We start from the raw sequence: 13,030 nt of genomic DNA, 5'->3' as shown, positions 1-13,030 counted from the left end.
GGAGCGGGTGGCTGGAAATCCTCCCCTCTCGTTTTTTTTTTTTTTCAATTTTCCAAAAGAAGGAACAGAGAAGGGGGCCAGGTGAGGATACTCCCTCAAAAGTTAGCTGTCTTTAACGCTACCTCGCTAATGCGGGAAATGGCGAATAGTGTGAAAAAAAAAATATATATACATATATATATATATATTTTTCTTTTAAACTATTCGCCATTTCCCGCGTTAGCGAGGTAGCGTTAAGAACAGAGGACTGGGCCTTTTTTGGAATATCCTCACCTGGCCCCCTCTGCTCCTTCTTTTGGAAAAAAAAGAAAAAAAAAAACCCGAGAGGGGAGGATTTCCAGCCCCCCGCTCCCTCCCCTTTTAGTCGCCTTCTACGACACGCAGGGAATACGTGGGAAGTATTCTTAATCCCCTATTCCCAGGGATAGTATATATATATATATATATATATGTTTCTTACATTTTTCATATGTATATATATGTATGTGTGTGTGTGTGTGTGTGTGTGTGCGTGTGTGTGTGTGTGTGTGTGTGTGTGTGTGTGTGTGTATATATATATGTATATTATCCCTGGGGATAGGGGTGAAAGAATACTTCCCACGTATTCCTCGCGTGTCGTAGAAAGCGACTAGAGGGGACGGGAGCGGGGGGCCGGAAATCCTCCCCTCCTTGTATTAACTTTCTAAAATGGGAAACATAAGAAGGAGTCACGCGGGGAGTGCTCATCCTCCTCGAAGGCTCAGAGTGGGGTGCCTAAATGTGTGTGGATGTAACCAAGATGTGAAAAAAGGAGAGATAGGTAGTATGTTTGAGGAAAGGAACCTGGATGTTTTGGCTCTGAGTGAAACGAAGCTCAAGGGTAAAGGGGAAGAGTGGTTTGGGAATGTCTGGGGAGTGAAGTCAGGGGTTAATGAGAGGACAAGAGCAAGGGAAGGAGTAGCAATACTCCTGAAACAGGAGTTGTGGGAGTATGTGATAGAATGTAAGAAAGTAAATTCTCGATAAATATGGGTAAAATTGAAAGTTGATGGAGAGAGGTGGGTGATTATTGGTGCATATGCACCTGGGCATGAGAAGAAAGATCATGAGAGGCAAGTGTTTTGGGAGCAGCTAAATGAGTGTGTTAGCGGTTTTGATGCACGAGACCGGGTTATAGTGATGGGTGATTTGAATGCAAAGGTGAGTAATGTGGCAGTTGAGGGAATAATTGGTATGCATGGGGTGTTCAGTGTTGTAAATGGAAATGGTGAAGAGCTTGTAGATTTATGTGCTGAAAAAGGACTGATGATTGGGAATACCTGGTTTAAAAAGCGAGATATACATAAGTATACTTATGTAAGTAGGAGAGATGGCCAGAGAGCGTTATTGGATTACGTGTTAATTGACAGGCGTGCGAAAGAGAGACTTTTGGATGTCAATGTGCTGAGAGGTGCAACTGGAGGGATGTCTGATCATTATCTTGTGGAGGCTAAGGTGAAGATTAGTATGGGTTTACAGAAAAGAAGAGTGAATGTTGGGGTGAAGAAGGTGGTGAGAGTAAGTGAGCTTGGGAAGGAGACCTGTGTGAAGAAGTATCAGGAGAGACTGTGTACAGAATGGAAAAAGGTGAGAACAATGGAAGTAAGGGGAGTGGGGGAGGAATGGGATGTATTTAGGGAATCAGTGATGGATTGCGCAAAAGATGCTTGTGGCATGAGAAGAGTGGGAGGTGGGCTGATTAGAAAGGGTAGTGAGTGGTGGGATGAAGAAGTAAGATTATTAGTGAAAGAGAAGAGAGAGGCATTTGGACGATTTTTGCAGGGAAAAATGCAATTGAGTGGGAGAAGTATAAAAGAAAGAGACAGGAGGTCAAGAGAAAGGTGCAAGAGGTGAAAAAAAGGGCAAATGAGAGTTGGGGTGAGAGACTATCAGTAAATTTTAGGGAGAATAAAAAGATGTTCTGGAAGGAGGTAAATAGGGTGCGTAAGACAAGGGAGCAAATGGGAACTTCAGTGAAGGGCGTAAATGGGGAGGTGATAACAAGTAGTGGTGATGTGAGAAGGAGATGGAATGAGTATTTTGAAGGTTTGTTGAATGTGTCTGATGACAGAGTGGCAGATATAGGGTGTTTGGGTCGAGGTGGTGTGCAAAGTGAGAGGGTTAGGGAAAATGATTTGGTAAACAGAGAAGAGGTAGTAAAAGCTTTGCGGAAGATGAAAGCCGGCAAGGCAGCAGGTTTGGATGGTATTGCAGTGGAATTTATTAAAAAAGGGGGTGACTGTATTGTTGACTGGTTGGTAAGGTTATTTAATGTATGTATGACTCATGGTGAGGTGCCTGAGGATTGGCGGAATGCGTGCATAGTGCCATTGTACAAAGGCAAAGGGGATAAGAGTGAGTGCCCAAATTACAGAGGTATAAGTTTGTTGAGTATTCCTGGTAAATTATATGGGAGGGTATTGATTGAGAGGGTGAAGGCATGTACAGAGCATCAGATTGGGGAAGAGCAGTGTAGTTTCAGAAGTGGTAGAGGATGTGTGGATCAGGTGTTTGCTTTGAAGAATGTATGTGAGAAATACTTAGAAAAGCAAATGGATTTGTATGTAGCATTTATGGATCTGGAGAAGGCATATGATAGAGTTGATAGAGATGCTCTGTGGAAGGTATTAAGAATATATGGTGTGGGAGGCAAGTTGTTAGAAGCAGTGAAAAGTTTTTATCGAGGATGTAAGGCATGTGTACGTGTAGGAAGAGAGGAAAGTGATTGGTTCTCAGTGAATGTAGGTTTGCGGCAGGGGTGTGTGATGTCTCCATGGTTGTTTAATTTGTTTATGGATGGGGTTGTTAGGGAGGTAAATGCAAGAGTCTTGGAAAGAGGGGCAAGTATGAAGTCTGTTGGGGATGAGAGAGCTTGGGAAGTGAGTCAGTTGTTGTTCGCTGATGATACAGCGCTGGTGGCGGATTCATGTGAGAAACTGCAGAAGCTGGTGACGGAGTTTGGTAAAGTGTGTGGAAGAAGAAAGTTAAGAGTAAATGTGAATAAGAGCAAGGTTGTTAGGTACAGTAGGGTTGAGGGTCAAGTCAATTGGGAGGTGAGTTTGAATGGAGAAAAACTGGAGGAAGTGAAGTGTTTTAGATATCTGGGAGTGGATCTGTCAGCGGATGGAACCATGGAAGCGGAAGTGGATCATAGGGTCGGGGAGGGGGCGAAAATTTTGGGAGCCTTGAAAAATGTGTGGAAGTCGAGAACATTATCCCGGAAAGCAAAAATGGGTATGTTTGAAGGAATAGTGGTTCCAACAATGTTGTATGGTTGCGAGGCGTGGGCTGTGGATAGAGTTGTGCGCAGGAGGATGGATGTGCTGGAAATGAGATGTTTGAGGACAATGTGTGGTGTGAGGTGGTTTGATCGAGTAAGTAACGTAAAGGTAAGAGAGATGTGTGGAAATAAAAAGAGCGTGGTTGAGAGAGCAGAAGAGGGTGTTTTGAAATGGTTTGGGCACATGGAGAGAATGAGTGAGGAAAGATTGACCAAGAGGATATATGTGTCGGAGGTGGAGGGAACGAGGAGAAGAGGGAGACCAAATTGGAGGTGGAAAGATGGAGTGAAAAGGATTTTGCGTGATCGGGATCTGAACATGCAGGAGGGTGAAAGGAGGGCAAGGAATAGAGTGAATTGGAGCGATATGGTATACCGGGGTTGACATGCTGTCAGTGGATTGAATCAAGGCATGTGAAGCGTCCGGGGTAAACCATGAAAAGCTGTGTAGGTATGTATATTTGCGTGTGTGGACGTGTGTATGTACATGTGTATGGGGGGGTTGGGCCATTTCTTTCGTCTGTTTCCTTGCGCTACCTCGCAAACGCGGGAGACAGCGACAAAGTATAAAAAAAAAAAAAAATATATATATATATATATATATATATATATATATATATATATATATATATATATATATATATATATATATATATATACATATATATATATATATATATATGTATATATGTATATATATATACATATATATATATATATATATATATATATATATATATATATATATATATATATATATATATATATATATATATATATATATATATATATATATATATATATATATATATATATATATATATATATATATATATATATATATATATATATATATATATATATATATATATATATATACACGTGTTAATTGACAGGCGTGCGAAAGAGAGACTTTTGGATGTTAATGTGCTGAGAGGTGCAACTGGAGGGATGTCTGATCATTATCTTGTGGAGGCTAAGGTGAAGATTAGTATGGGTTTTCAGAAAAGAGGAGTGAATGTTGGGGTGAAGAAGGTGGTGAGAGTAAGTGAGCTTGGGAAGGAGACCTGTGTGGGGAAGTACCAGGAGCGACTGTGTACAGAATGGAAAAAGGTGAGAACAATGGAAGTAAGGGGAGTGGGGGAGGAATGGGATGTATTTAGGGAATCAGTGATGGATTGCGCAAAAGATGCTTGTGGCATGAGAAGAGTGGGAGGTGGGCTGTTTAGAAAGGGTAGTGAGTGGTGGGATGAAGAAGTAAGAGTATTAGTGAAAGAGAAGAGAGAGGCATTTGGACGATTTTTGCAGGGAAAAAATGCAATTGAGTGGGAGAAGTATAAAAGAAAGAGACAGGAGGTCAAGAGAAAGGTGCAAGAGGTGAAAAAAAGGGCAAATGAGAGTTGGGGTGAGAGACTATCAGTAAATTTTAGGGAGAATAAAAAGATGTTCTGGAAGGAGGTAAATAGGGTGCGTAAGACAAGGGAGCAAATGGGACCTTCAGTGAAGGGCGTAAATGGGGAGGTGATAACAAGTAGCGGTGATGTGAGAAGGAGATGGAATGAGTATTTTGAAGGTTTGTTGAATGTGTCTGATGACAGAGTGGCAGATATAGGGTGTTTTGGTCGAGGTGGTGTGCAAAGTGAGAGGGTTAGGGAAAATGATTTGGTAAACAGAGAAGAGGTAGTAAAAGCTTTGCGGAAGATGAAAGCCGGCAAGGCAGCAGGTTTGGATGGTATTGCAGTGGATTTTATTAAAAAAGGGGGTGACTGTATTGTTGACTGGTTGGTAAGGTTATTTAATGTATGTATGACTCATGGTGAGGTGCCTGAGGATTGGCGGAATGCGTGCATAGTGCCATTGTACAAAGGCAAAGGGGATAAGAGTGAGTGCTCAAATTACAGAGGTATAAGTTTGTTGAGTATTCCTGGTAAATTATATGGGAGGGTATTGATTGAGAGGGTGAAGGCATGTACAGAGCATCAGATTGGGGAAGAGCAGTGCGGTTTCAGAAGTGGTAGAGGATGTGTGGATTAGGTGTTTGCTTTGAAGAATGTATGTGAGAAATACTTAGAAAAGCAAATGGATTTGTATGTAGCATTTATGGATCTGGAGAAGGCATATGATAGAGTTGATAGAGAATATATGGTGTGGGAGGCAAGTTGTTAGAAGCAGTGAAAAGTTTTTATCGAGGATGTAAGGCATGTGTACGTGTAGGAAGAGAGGAAAGTGATTGGTTCTCAGTGAATGTAGGTTTGCGGCAGGGGTGTGTGATGTCTCCATGGTTGTTTGATTTGTTTATGGATGGGGTTGTTAGGGAGGTAAATGCAAGAGTCCTGGAAAGAGGGGCAAGTATGAAGTCTGTTGGGGATGAGAGAGCTTGGGAAGTGAGTCAGTTGTTGTTCGCTGATGATACAGCGCTGGTGGCTGATTCATGTGAGAAACTGCAGAAGCTGGTGACTGAGTTTGGTAAAGTGTGTGGAAGAAGAAAGTTAAGAGTAAATGTGAATAAGAGCAAGGTTATTAGGTACAGTAGGGGTGAGGGTCAAGTCAATTGGGAGGTGAGTTTGAATGGAGAAAAACTGGAGGAAGTGAAGTGTTTTAGATATCTGGGAGTGGATCTGTCAGCGGATGGAACCATGGAAGCGGAAGTGGATCATAGGGTGGGGGAGGGGGCGAAAATTTTGGGAGCCTTGAAAAATGTGTGGAAGTCGAGAACATTATCTCGGAAAGCAAAAATGGGTATGTTTGAAGGAATAGTGGTTCCAACAATGTTGTATGGTTGCGAGGCGTGGGCTATGGATAGAGATGTGCGCAGGAGGATGGATGTGCTGGAAATGAGATGTTTGAGGAAAATGTGTGGTGTGAGGTGGTTTGATCGAGTAAGTAACGTAAGGGTAAGAGAGATGTGTGGAAATAAAAAGAGCGTGGTTGAGAGAGCAGAAGAGGGTGTTTTGAAATGGTTTTGGCACATGGAGAGAATGAGTGAGGAAAGATTGACCAAGAGGATATATGTGTCGGAGGTGGAGGGAACGAGGAGAAGAGGGAGACCAAATTGGAGGTGGAAAGATGGAGTGAAAAAGATTTTGTGTGATCGGGGCCTGAACATGCAGGAGGGTGAAAGGAGGGCAAGGAATAGAGTGAATTGGAGCGATGTGGTATACCGGGGTTGACGTGCTGTCAGTGGATTGAATCAAGGCATGTGAAGCGTTTGGGGTAAACCATGGAAAGCTGTGTAGGTATGTATATTTGCGTGTGTGGACGTGTGTATGTACATGTGTATGGGGGGGGGGGTTGTGCCATTTCTTTCGTCTGTTTCCTTGCGCTACCTCGCAAACGCGGGAGACAGCGACAAAGTATGAAAAAAAAAAAAAAATATATATATATATATTTATATATATATATATATATATATATATATATATATATATATATATATATATATATATATATATATATATATATATATATATATATATATATATATATATATATATATATATATATATACACTTTTTTTTTTTTTTTTTTCATACTATTTGGCATTTCCCGCGTTAGCGAGGTAGCGTTAAGAACAGAGAACTGGGCCTTAGAGGGAATATCCCCACCTGACCCCCTTCTCTGTTCCTTCTTTTGGAAAATTAAAAAAAAACAAGAAAGGGGAGGATATCCAGCCACCCTCTCCCTCCCCTTTTAGTCGCCTTCTACGACACGCAGGGAATACGTGGGAAGTATTCTTTCTCCCCTATCCCCAGGGATATATATATATATATATATATATATATATATATATATATATATATATATATATATATATATATATATATATATATATATATATATATATATATATATATATATATATATATATATATATATATATATACTACTTTTTAACCTAGAAAAAAATCTGGTTCTTTACCCACCTGCTCTGGACAGAGTTACCAGTACAAGTCTCTGCACACAGGTGATGATCTTCATGACCCTTACTGAACCACCGTTGCCCCACTGGCAGGCCCTGGCCTTCCCCTTCCACCAGTGGACCTGGCTGGCTGTCCTCGTGGGCATCATTGTCTCAGGACCACTTCTCTTTCTCCTGGCCCGGGCTAGCGACAAATGGTGAGTTGATATTTTCACTGTGAATCATCATGCATTGTGACAGCATATTTGTCCTATGTGTAGTGTACGTAATCGAAGTGAACCTCGTTTACGTGTATGTTTGTGTGTATATATGTGTGTGTGTGTGTGTGTGTGTGTGTGTGTGTGTGTGTGTGTGTGTGTGTGTGTGTGTGTGTGTGTGTGTGTGTGATTGTGACTGTGTAATTGCTCATATATTGTGTAACTACTTATATATAATCACCTTTTTGTACTGCGTTGAGAGAAAGTTCAACACTAGGAGGTAGCTTATATAACTGAGTCTCTCTGAGGCTTGCCATGTAGTGAAAGAAAGCGTCATATGACCTTTCTCTATCAATTCCTGCCATGGTTTTTTTCGCTGTAGGAGCTTCAGTACGTTATATCAACAGTTGCTGTAATATTGCGATCAGTAAAGGATACAGTGCTGTAAAAGCCAGAAACAGTTTTCCCTTAGATAGATCAGACATGATAGGAAATAATGAAAGCAATCATCTAAAGAACTTTTCTGATCCTCACGTGACAGAATTATCTTAGGATGTAATTCGTAGCAGTGAAAGTTAGAGATGTGACCCTATTTGCTTCAGCGAGTCTGTGGATTCCTAAACATTTAACGCACCCTCAGGACAAGATTTCTTAATCATTCTTCACACAGTTTAGGATGAAAATCAATTCAAGAAGAGACCTTTCTAAAACACAAACAAATTTTTTTGAAAAATATTTAGACCCTTCACTTTCGAAGACCCAGGTGGTTCCCAGATCACCAGCAGCACAGACGAAGCCTTGTTTCATTTGGCATGTTTTACATTTTCAAAAGATTTTTCTTATTATAAACAGTTAATCTTTATTCTTTTAGAACAATCGATATCTTTTTATACCTCTGAAGCAAACTTTCTTGGCACCACCTCTCTTCAACCTTCTCTCTCTGTCCACCGTAATTTTGCAGTCAGGTCAAATACATCCACTGTAGCGAAAATCGCCTGTCCTATGGGACAGTTCCAAAGGAAACCCCCATGGGCTTAGTAAACAAGAGACTATAATGATAATGAGGGTATACTAAAGATGAGGTGTAGCTAAGTTGCACTTATTATTGCATACTGCCTTAAGATTATCAAATTAGTGATGGAGATGATTTGCATTTTCTCACAAAAAAAGGATTATTTGCTTGACTACCTTTCCTTATGGGTTGTCCCCATCTGTATTCTATACCGTCATCCACTGGTCCACCTTTCCGCTGTGGTTTACCGCCTCTTGCATTCTATGCTCTTGTGTACTAGACTCTCTTATCTTTATGGTTTGCCCTAGTTGGATTCTATACCGTTATTTAGTTGACTCCCTTTCCCTTATGGTTTGCTGAACTTGGATTCTACATCGTCGTCTGCATGACTCCCTTTCCTCTCTGGTTTTCTCCCAGTTGATTCTATACCGTTATTTCTTTGATGTTCTTTATCACTATGTGCTTACAACAGTCTATAAGTTCCTATTCTGCCTACTATTTATCATTGTAGCTATATATACATGAGAACAATATTAGTCCATGATTAGCCTTAACACTGTTTATTCTGAGAAACTTCAGTAAGGTGTGCCACAGGGTTATGGTATGTACAAAACGCAATTTATATATAAAAGATTCGTAAAATTCATAGTGCAAGTTGTTGCTGGTTATGGTGTGGGATTTCTCTTTTCAACAACTGCTTACCAAGTGAACTCATCACCAACATATTTGTTTTCTATCATCTGAGACGGTACGGGTGTGAATGTCCTAATCCATCTCAGTAACGCTATAGATATATCCCAGCCTGAGCCAGGTACCCAGTCTATTGAACAATACCTCGAGAAGGAGGATCGCCCCGCTGACTGTGGACCAACTGCTACAACCAAGATTTGAACCTATGCGGTCGACTTGGGGCTGCCCACGAATGTGTCACGGTCAGCAGGGCTAATCGCTACATCACGGAGGTTCATACGAGCCTGCTTGGTTCACTAGCGTTTAGTGATAAACACACACACACACACACACACACACACACACACACACAATCACAGACACACACATACGCATAAAGACATCGATAATCAGATAAATGTTTATCGAGTAACAATTCACATCAGCATGGTTCACTTCCTGATAAATCAACTAAACTTATTTGTGTGGTTCACAAGAATTCGTCAAGAAAGGTATATTTCATGTAAAATTTTCATTCAGTGTTACTTTAGCTTCTAACAATGTCCTCTTCAACAGCGGTAGTGAGTGGAGCAACCACCCAACCAAAAGGGCTTGTGATAATGTCAGCAGAAAAGAGCATCAGCATTTTATAACATGCTCGTCTCCAACAGTGGTGGTGAGCTGACGAGCCTGCAGTCACTGAGTTACAGCTGGTACTACGCCTTCGGTGTGCACTTCTGTAGGACTCATACTTCCCTTCCCCGCAGTATCAGCACTCAGGTTTTCGTCATGTTCCTGTGGCTGTACACCATGATACTGACCATGGTTTACTCCGCTAACCTGAAATCCTTCTTGTTGGTAAAGAAGCAACCTTCTGTGATGCAGACCTTACAGGACCTACATGAATCTGGCCTGGAAGTGGCGTCGGGTGTGGAGCTATATAAATACGAATTTGCCATGTCAAGTAATCCCTACCTACAGGTTAGTGAGCTCGAATATCTACAACAGCATCCACAACCTAATACCTAAAGAGCTCATACTTCACAATTATCAAAAACTTTGGTATATAGCGATTATTATTATGTTGTATTCCTTCTGGATAGGTGGAGGCGAACATTGTCCACTCAGAATCTGAGAACTTCCGTTCACTACACTTTTGCGACAGTTCTGTGGTTTTGAGTAGTTAAAATCTCTCTCTCTCTCTCTCTCTCTCTCTCTCTCTCTCTCTCTCTCTCTCTCTCTCTCTCTCTCTCTCTCTCTCTCTCTCTCTCTCTCTCTCTCTCTCTCTCTCTCTCTCTCTCTCTCTCTCTCTCTCTCTCTCTGTCCGTCGCGGTCATCCGCCTCTTGCGAGCAGACTTGTTTCCCCTGAGATCCCAGTTGACCTTAATGTTAAGGAAGATGGCGCTTACTTCACGTTTTACCTATACCAGTTGTATTTAGGAGTTTACTAGGGAATCTCCTTCATCAGGGAATAAGCTTATATCATGCTCAGAAACTGTAGGTAGAAAATAAGCTGAGAATAGTACAGCATTATGAAATTTAGATGAAGAGATGAAGCTGCGGGAAAGTGATATAAGTTTGGTTACTGCAAAGGCAGTAGTTTTCCGCCAGACCGAAGTTTTAGTAACGAAATGGGTAGATAACTGGAGACAAGGATGGTACCTACATAAGCTAAAGTCGAGGATAGCTTTACCTCCAGTCTCCTAGGGAAACTTATCGGCTTTCACATGCAAATCTGTCCAAGGAAGGAACTGCCTAAGATGGATTTATTCTACTGATGAATGATCATAGTATCATTGTGGGTGGGGAATCCATAGTCAGAAATCAGAACCAGGTATTTTCTGAAAAGGTTAATGGGAGAAAAAATTGTGCTCCTCTGTTACAAGAATAGAGAACATTCTAGTACATCTTGATGAGGTTGTCTCGAGCACTCCCAGTGGTACGGCTTTTGATGTCAAGCTGGGCATTTTTGATATAACTAGTGGAAGATCTGGGGAAATTGTAACAAAGTACAAGGATTTCATTAGTAATGTCAAGGAGAGACGAATGAGAATAGTTATTGCTGCAGTAGAATGGTGGGAATATATAGCGAAATGAAATTTTCTGTTGGGAGGCAGACAGTGATTTTCGTATTGATTTATGGCTTGACTCACTCTGCACCAGTAATGGCCTACATTTGCATGGAATTGGAAATGTCCGCCTTGGCAGGTTGTTAGAGTAAAATATTTAGCTCTTTATCAATAGAAATAGACTACCTTGGTACTTCAAACAGGGAAAAACAAAAGAGGATCATAATGAGAGAGATCTTGGCTGGATTAGTCAAAGAAAATTTACAAATCAGGTTCAGATAGCGAACGAAGGAAGGCAGGGAACGTGACAGAGTAGGGCAGCTAGTGTTCACCTCCTAGATAATAAATACAATTTTACAAGTAGAGGCAGATAAGGGAAAGTGCAGGTTGATGTCGCTTCTCAAGAAGTAAAAGTTGCTTCAAAGAAAGCGGCAGTGTCCAAGACATGATAGGATACTTCAGCTAACGTAGGCTGGGAGAAGGAAAAATAGGACAGCAAGTAATAAGAGACGAATGGAGGAAGAGAATTCCATCGATCATATGTTCTCGCAATTTGAGAGTTTCATACACCTGTGTTTCTTTGTGTATTTCGATGAAGTTTTAAATCTGCTTGTGCATGTTTGAAAGTGATTTTATTTCATTTATCGTTAACGTGTAAACATTCATATTTTTGTGTGTGTGTGCTTCAATGTGTGTGTTATGAGGAAGTACATCTTTATATCCGTACCTTTTTGACTGAGATTATGTATGTATGAGATTACCATATACGAATGATCTTTCTGTAATACAGGGAAGTGTTTCACACTTCTCGTAGTCCCGTCTCTATACCTTCTATATAGTTACCATATGTTTACTCCACTGTGTGTACACACATGCTCACAAACACGCACACACACACACACACACACACACACACACACACACACACACACACACACACACATATATGCATCTACTTAAGCCAGGTAACCATCGATCGACCAGATCTGAAGGGAAAATGAACAGATGAGATTGCCTGCGGGCTGATTGCCACAATCAGGAGTCGAACGCATGGGCTTATATGTGTGTGTGCTTGTGTGTGTGTGTGTGTGTCTGTGTGTTTGTGTGTGTGTGTGCGCGCGTATAAATATGAGAGAATTTGTTTGTGCGAAGTTGTTACTCTGGTAATCCACGTGTGTGAATGATGACAATAAAGCAAACCGAACGAAATTTTCAAAACGACCAACTTCGAGAAAAGTAATGACAATCTTCCATCACCACAGGGAATGACAAGAGTCTACAAGTACTACGACTCAATGGAGAAGCTGCTTCCACCAGTGCTGCAGGGTAGATCAGTAAGCCTCTCACCCTACAGTTACGTGGACTTTATTATCAAGACCAGATTTACCAAGCAAGGGAATTCCCGTTTCAGGATCATGAAGGTCCGTGATGTATGTCTCAAGAACTGTGGGTGATCAAATATATATTTGTACTTTTAAGCGCTTTAAGAATGAACTTCAAGTCCACGACTACAATTCTATACACCTCCTCTGTCACACTGACAGTTTGCAGGTATTGCTCTTACAAGTGTACACCTTCGATCTTTCATCTCACAAATCTGTGAGTTTCTGACATCGTCCACTAACAGCCTTTAAGAGACCCAGTAGCCTGTTGCTGTTTGGTTTTGTTTGTACTCCTTTGCAAAGAAATCCGAGAAGGTTTCAAATTCAATATCATCTGCGGAAAATTGACTCTTTCCAGCATATATATATATATATATATATATATATATATATATATATATATATATATATATATATTCTAATTCATTTTTTTCATTTTGCTTTGACGCTGTCTCCCGCGTTTGCGAGGTAGCGCAAGGAAACA

At 40.9% G+C, this 13,030-nt stretch overlaps 1 protein-coding gene across 1 annotated transcript in view; it reads left to right on the top strand.

Annotated features, from left to right (window-relative positions):
- Positions 1 to 12,618, top strand: part of LOC139748807 (ionotropic receptor 21a-like) — a 29,577-nt gene extending 16,959 nt beyond the window's left edge. Inside the window, exons 6-8 of the mRNA XM_071662238.1 lie at positions 7,263 to 7,414; positions 9,767 to 10,076; positions 12,427 to 12,618. Coding sequence (XP_071518339.1) covers positions 7,263 to 7,414; positions 9,767 to 10,076; positions 12,427 to 12,618 — 654 coding nt within the window. The remainder of the gene's footprint in view (positions 1 to 7,262; positions 7,415 to 9,766; positions 10,077 to 12,426) is intronic.
- The last annotated feature ends 412 nt before the right edge of the window (positions 12,619 to 13,030 follow it).

This window comes from Panulirus ornatus, chromosome 5 (genome assembly GCF_036320965.1).
Source record: "Panulirus ornatus isolate Po-2019 chromosome 5, ASM3632096v1, whole genome shotgun sequence".
NCBI lineage: Eukaryota > Metazoa > Arthropoda > Malacostraca > Decapoda > Palinuridae > Panulirus > Panulirus ornatus.
This window is presented reverse-complemented; position numbering and strand designations above follow the sequence as displayed.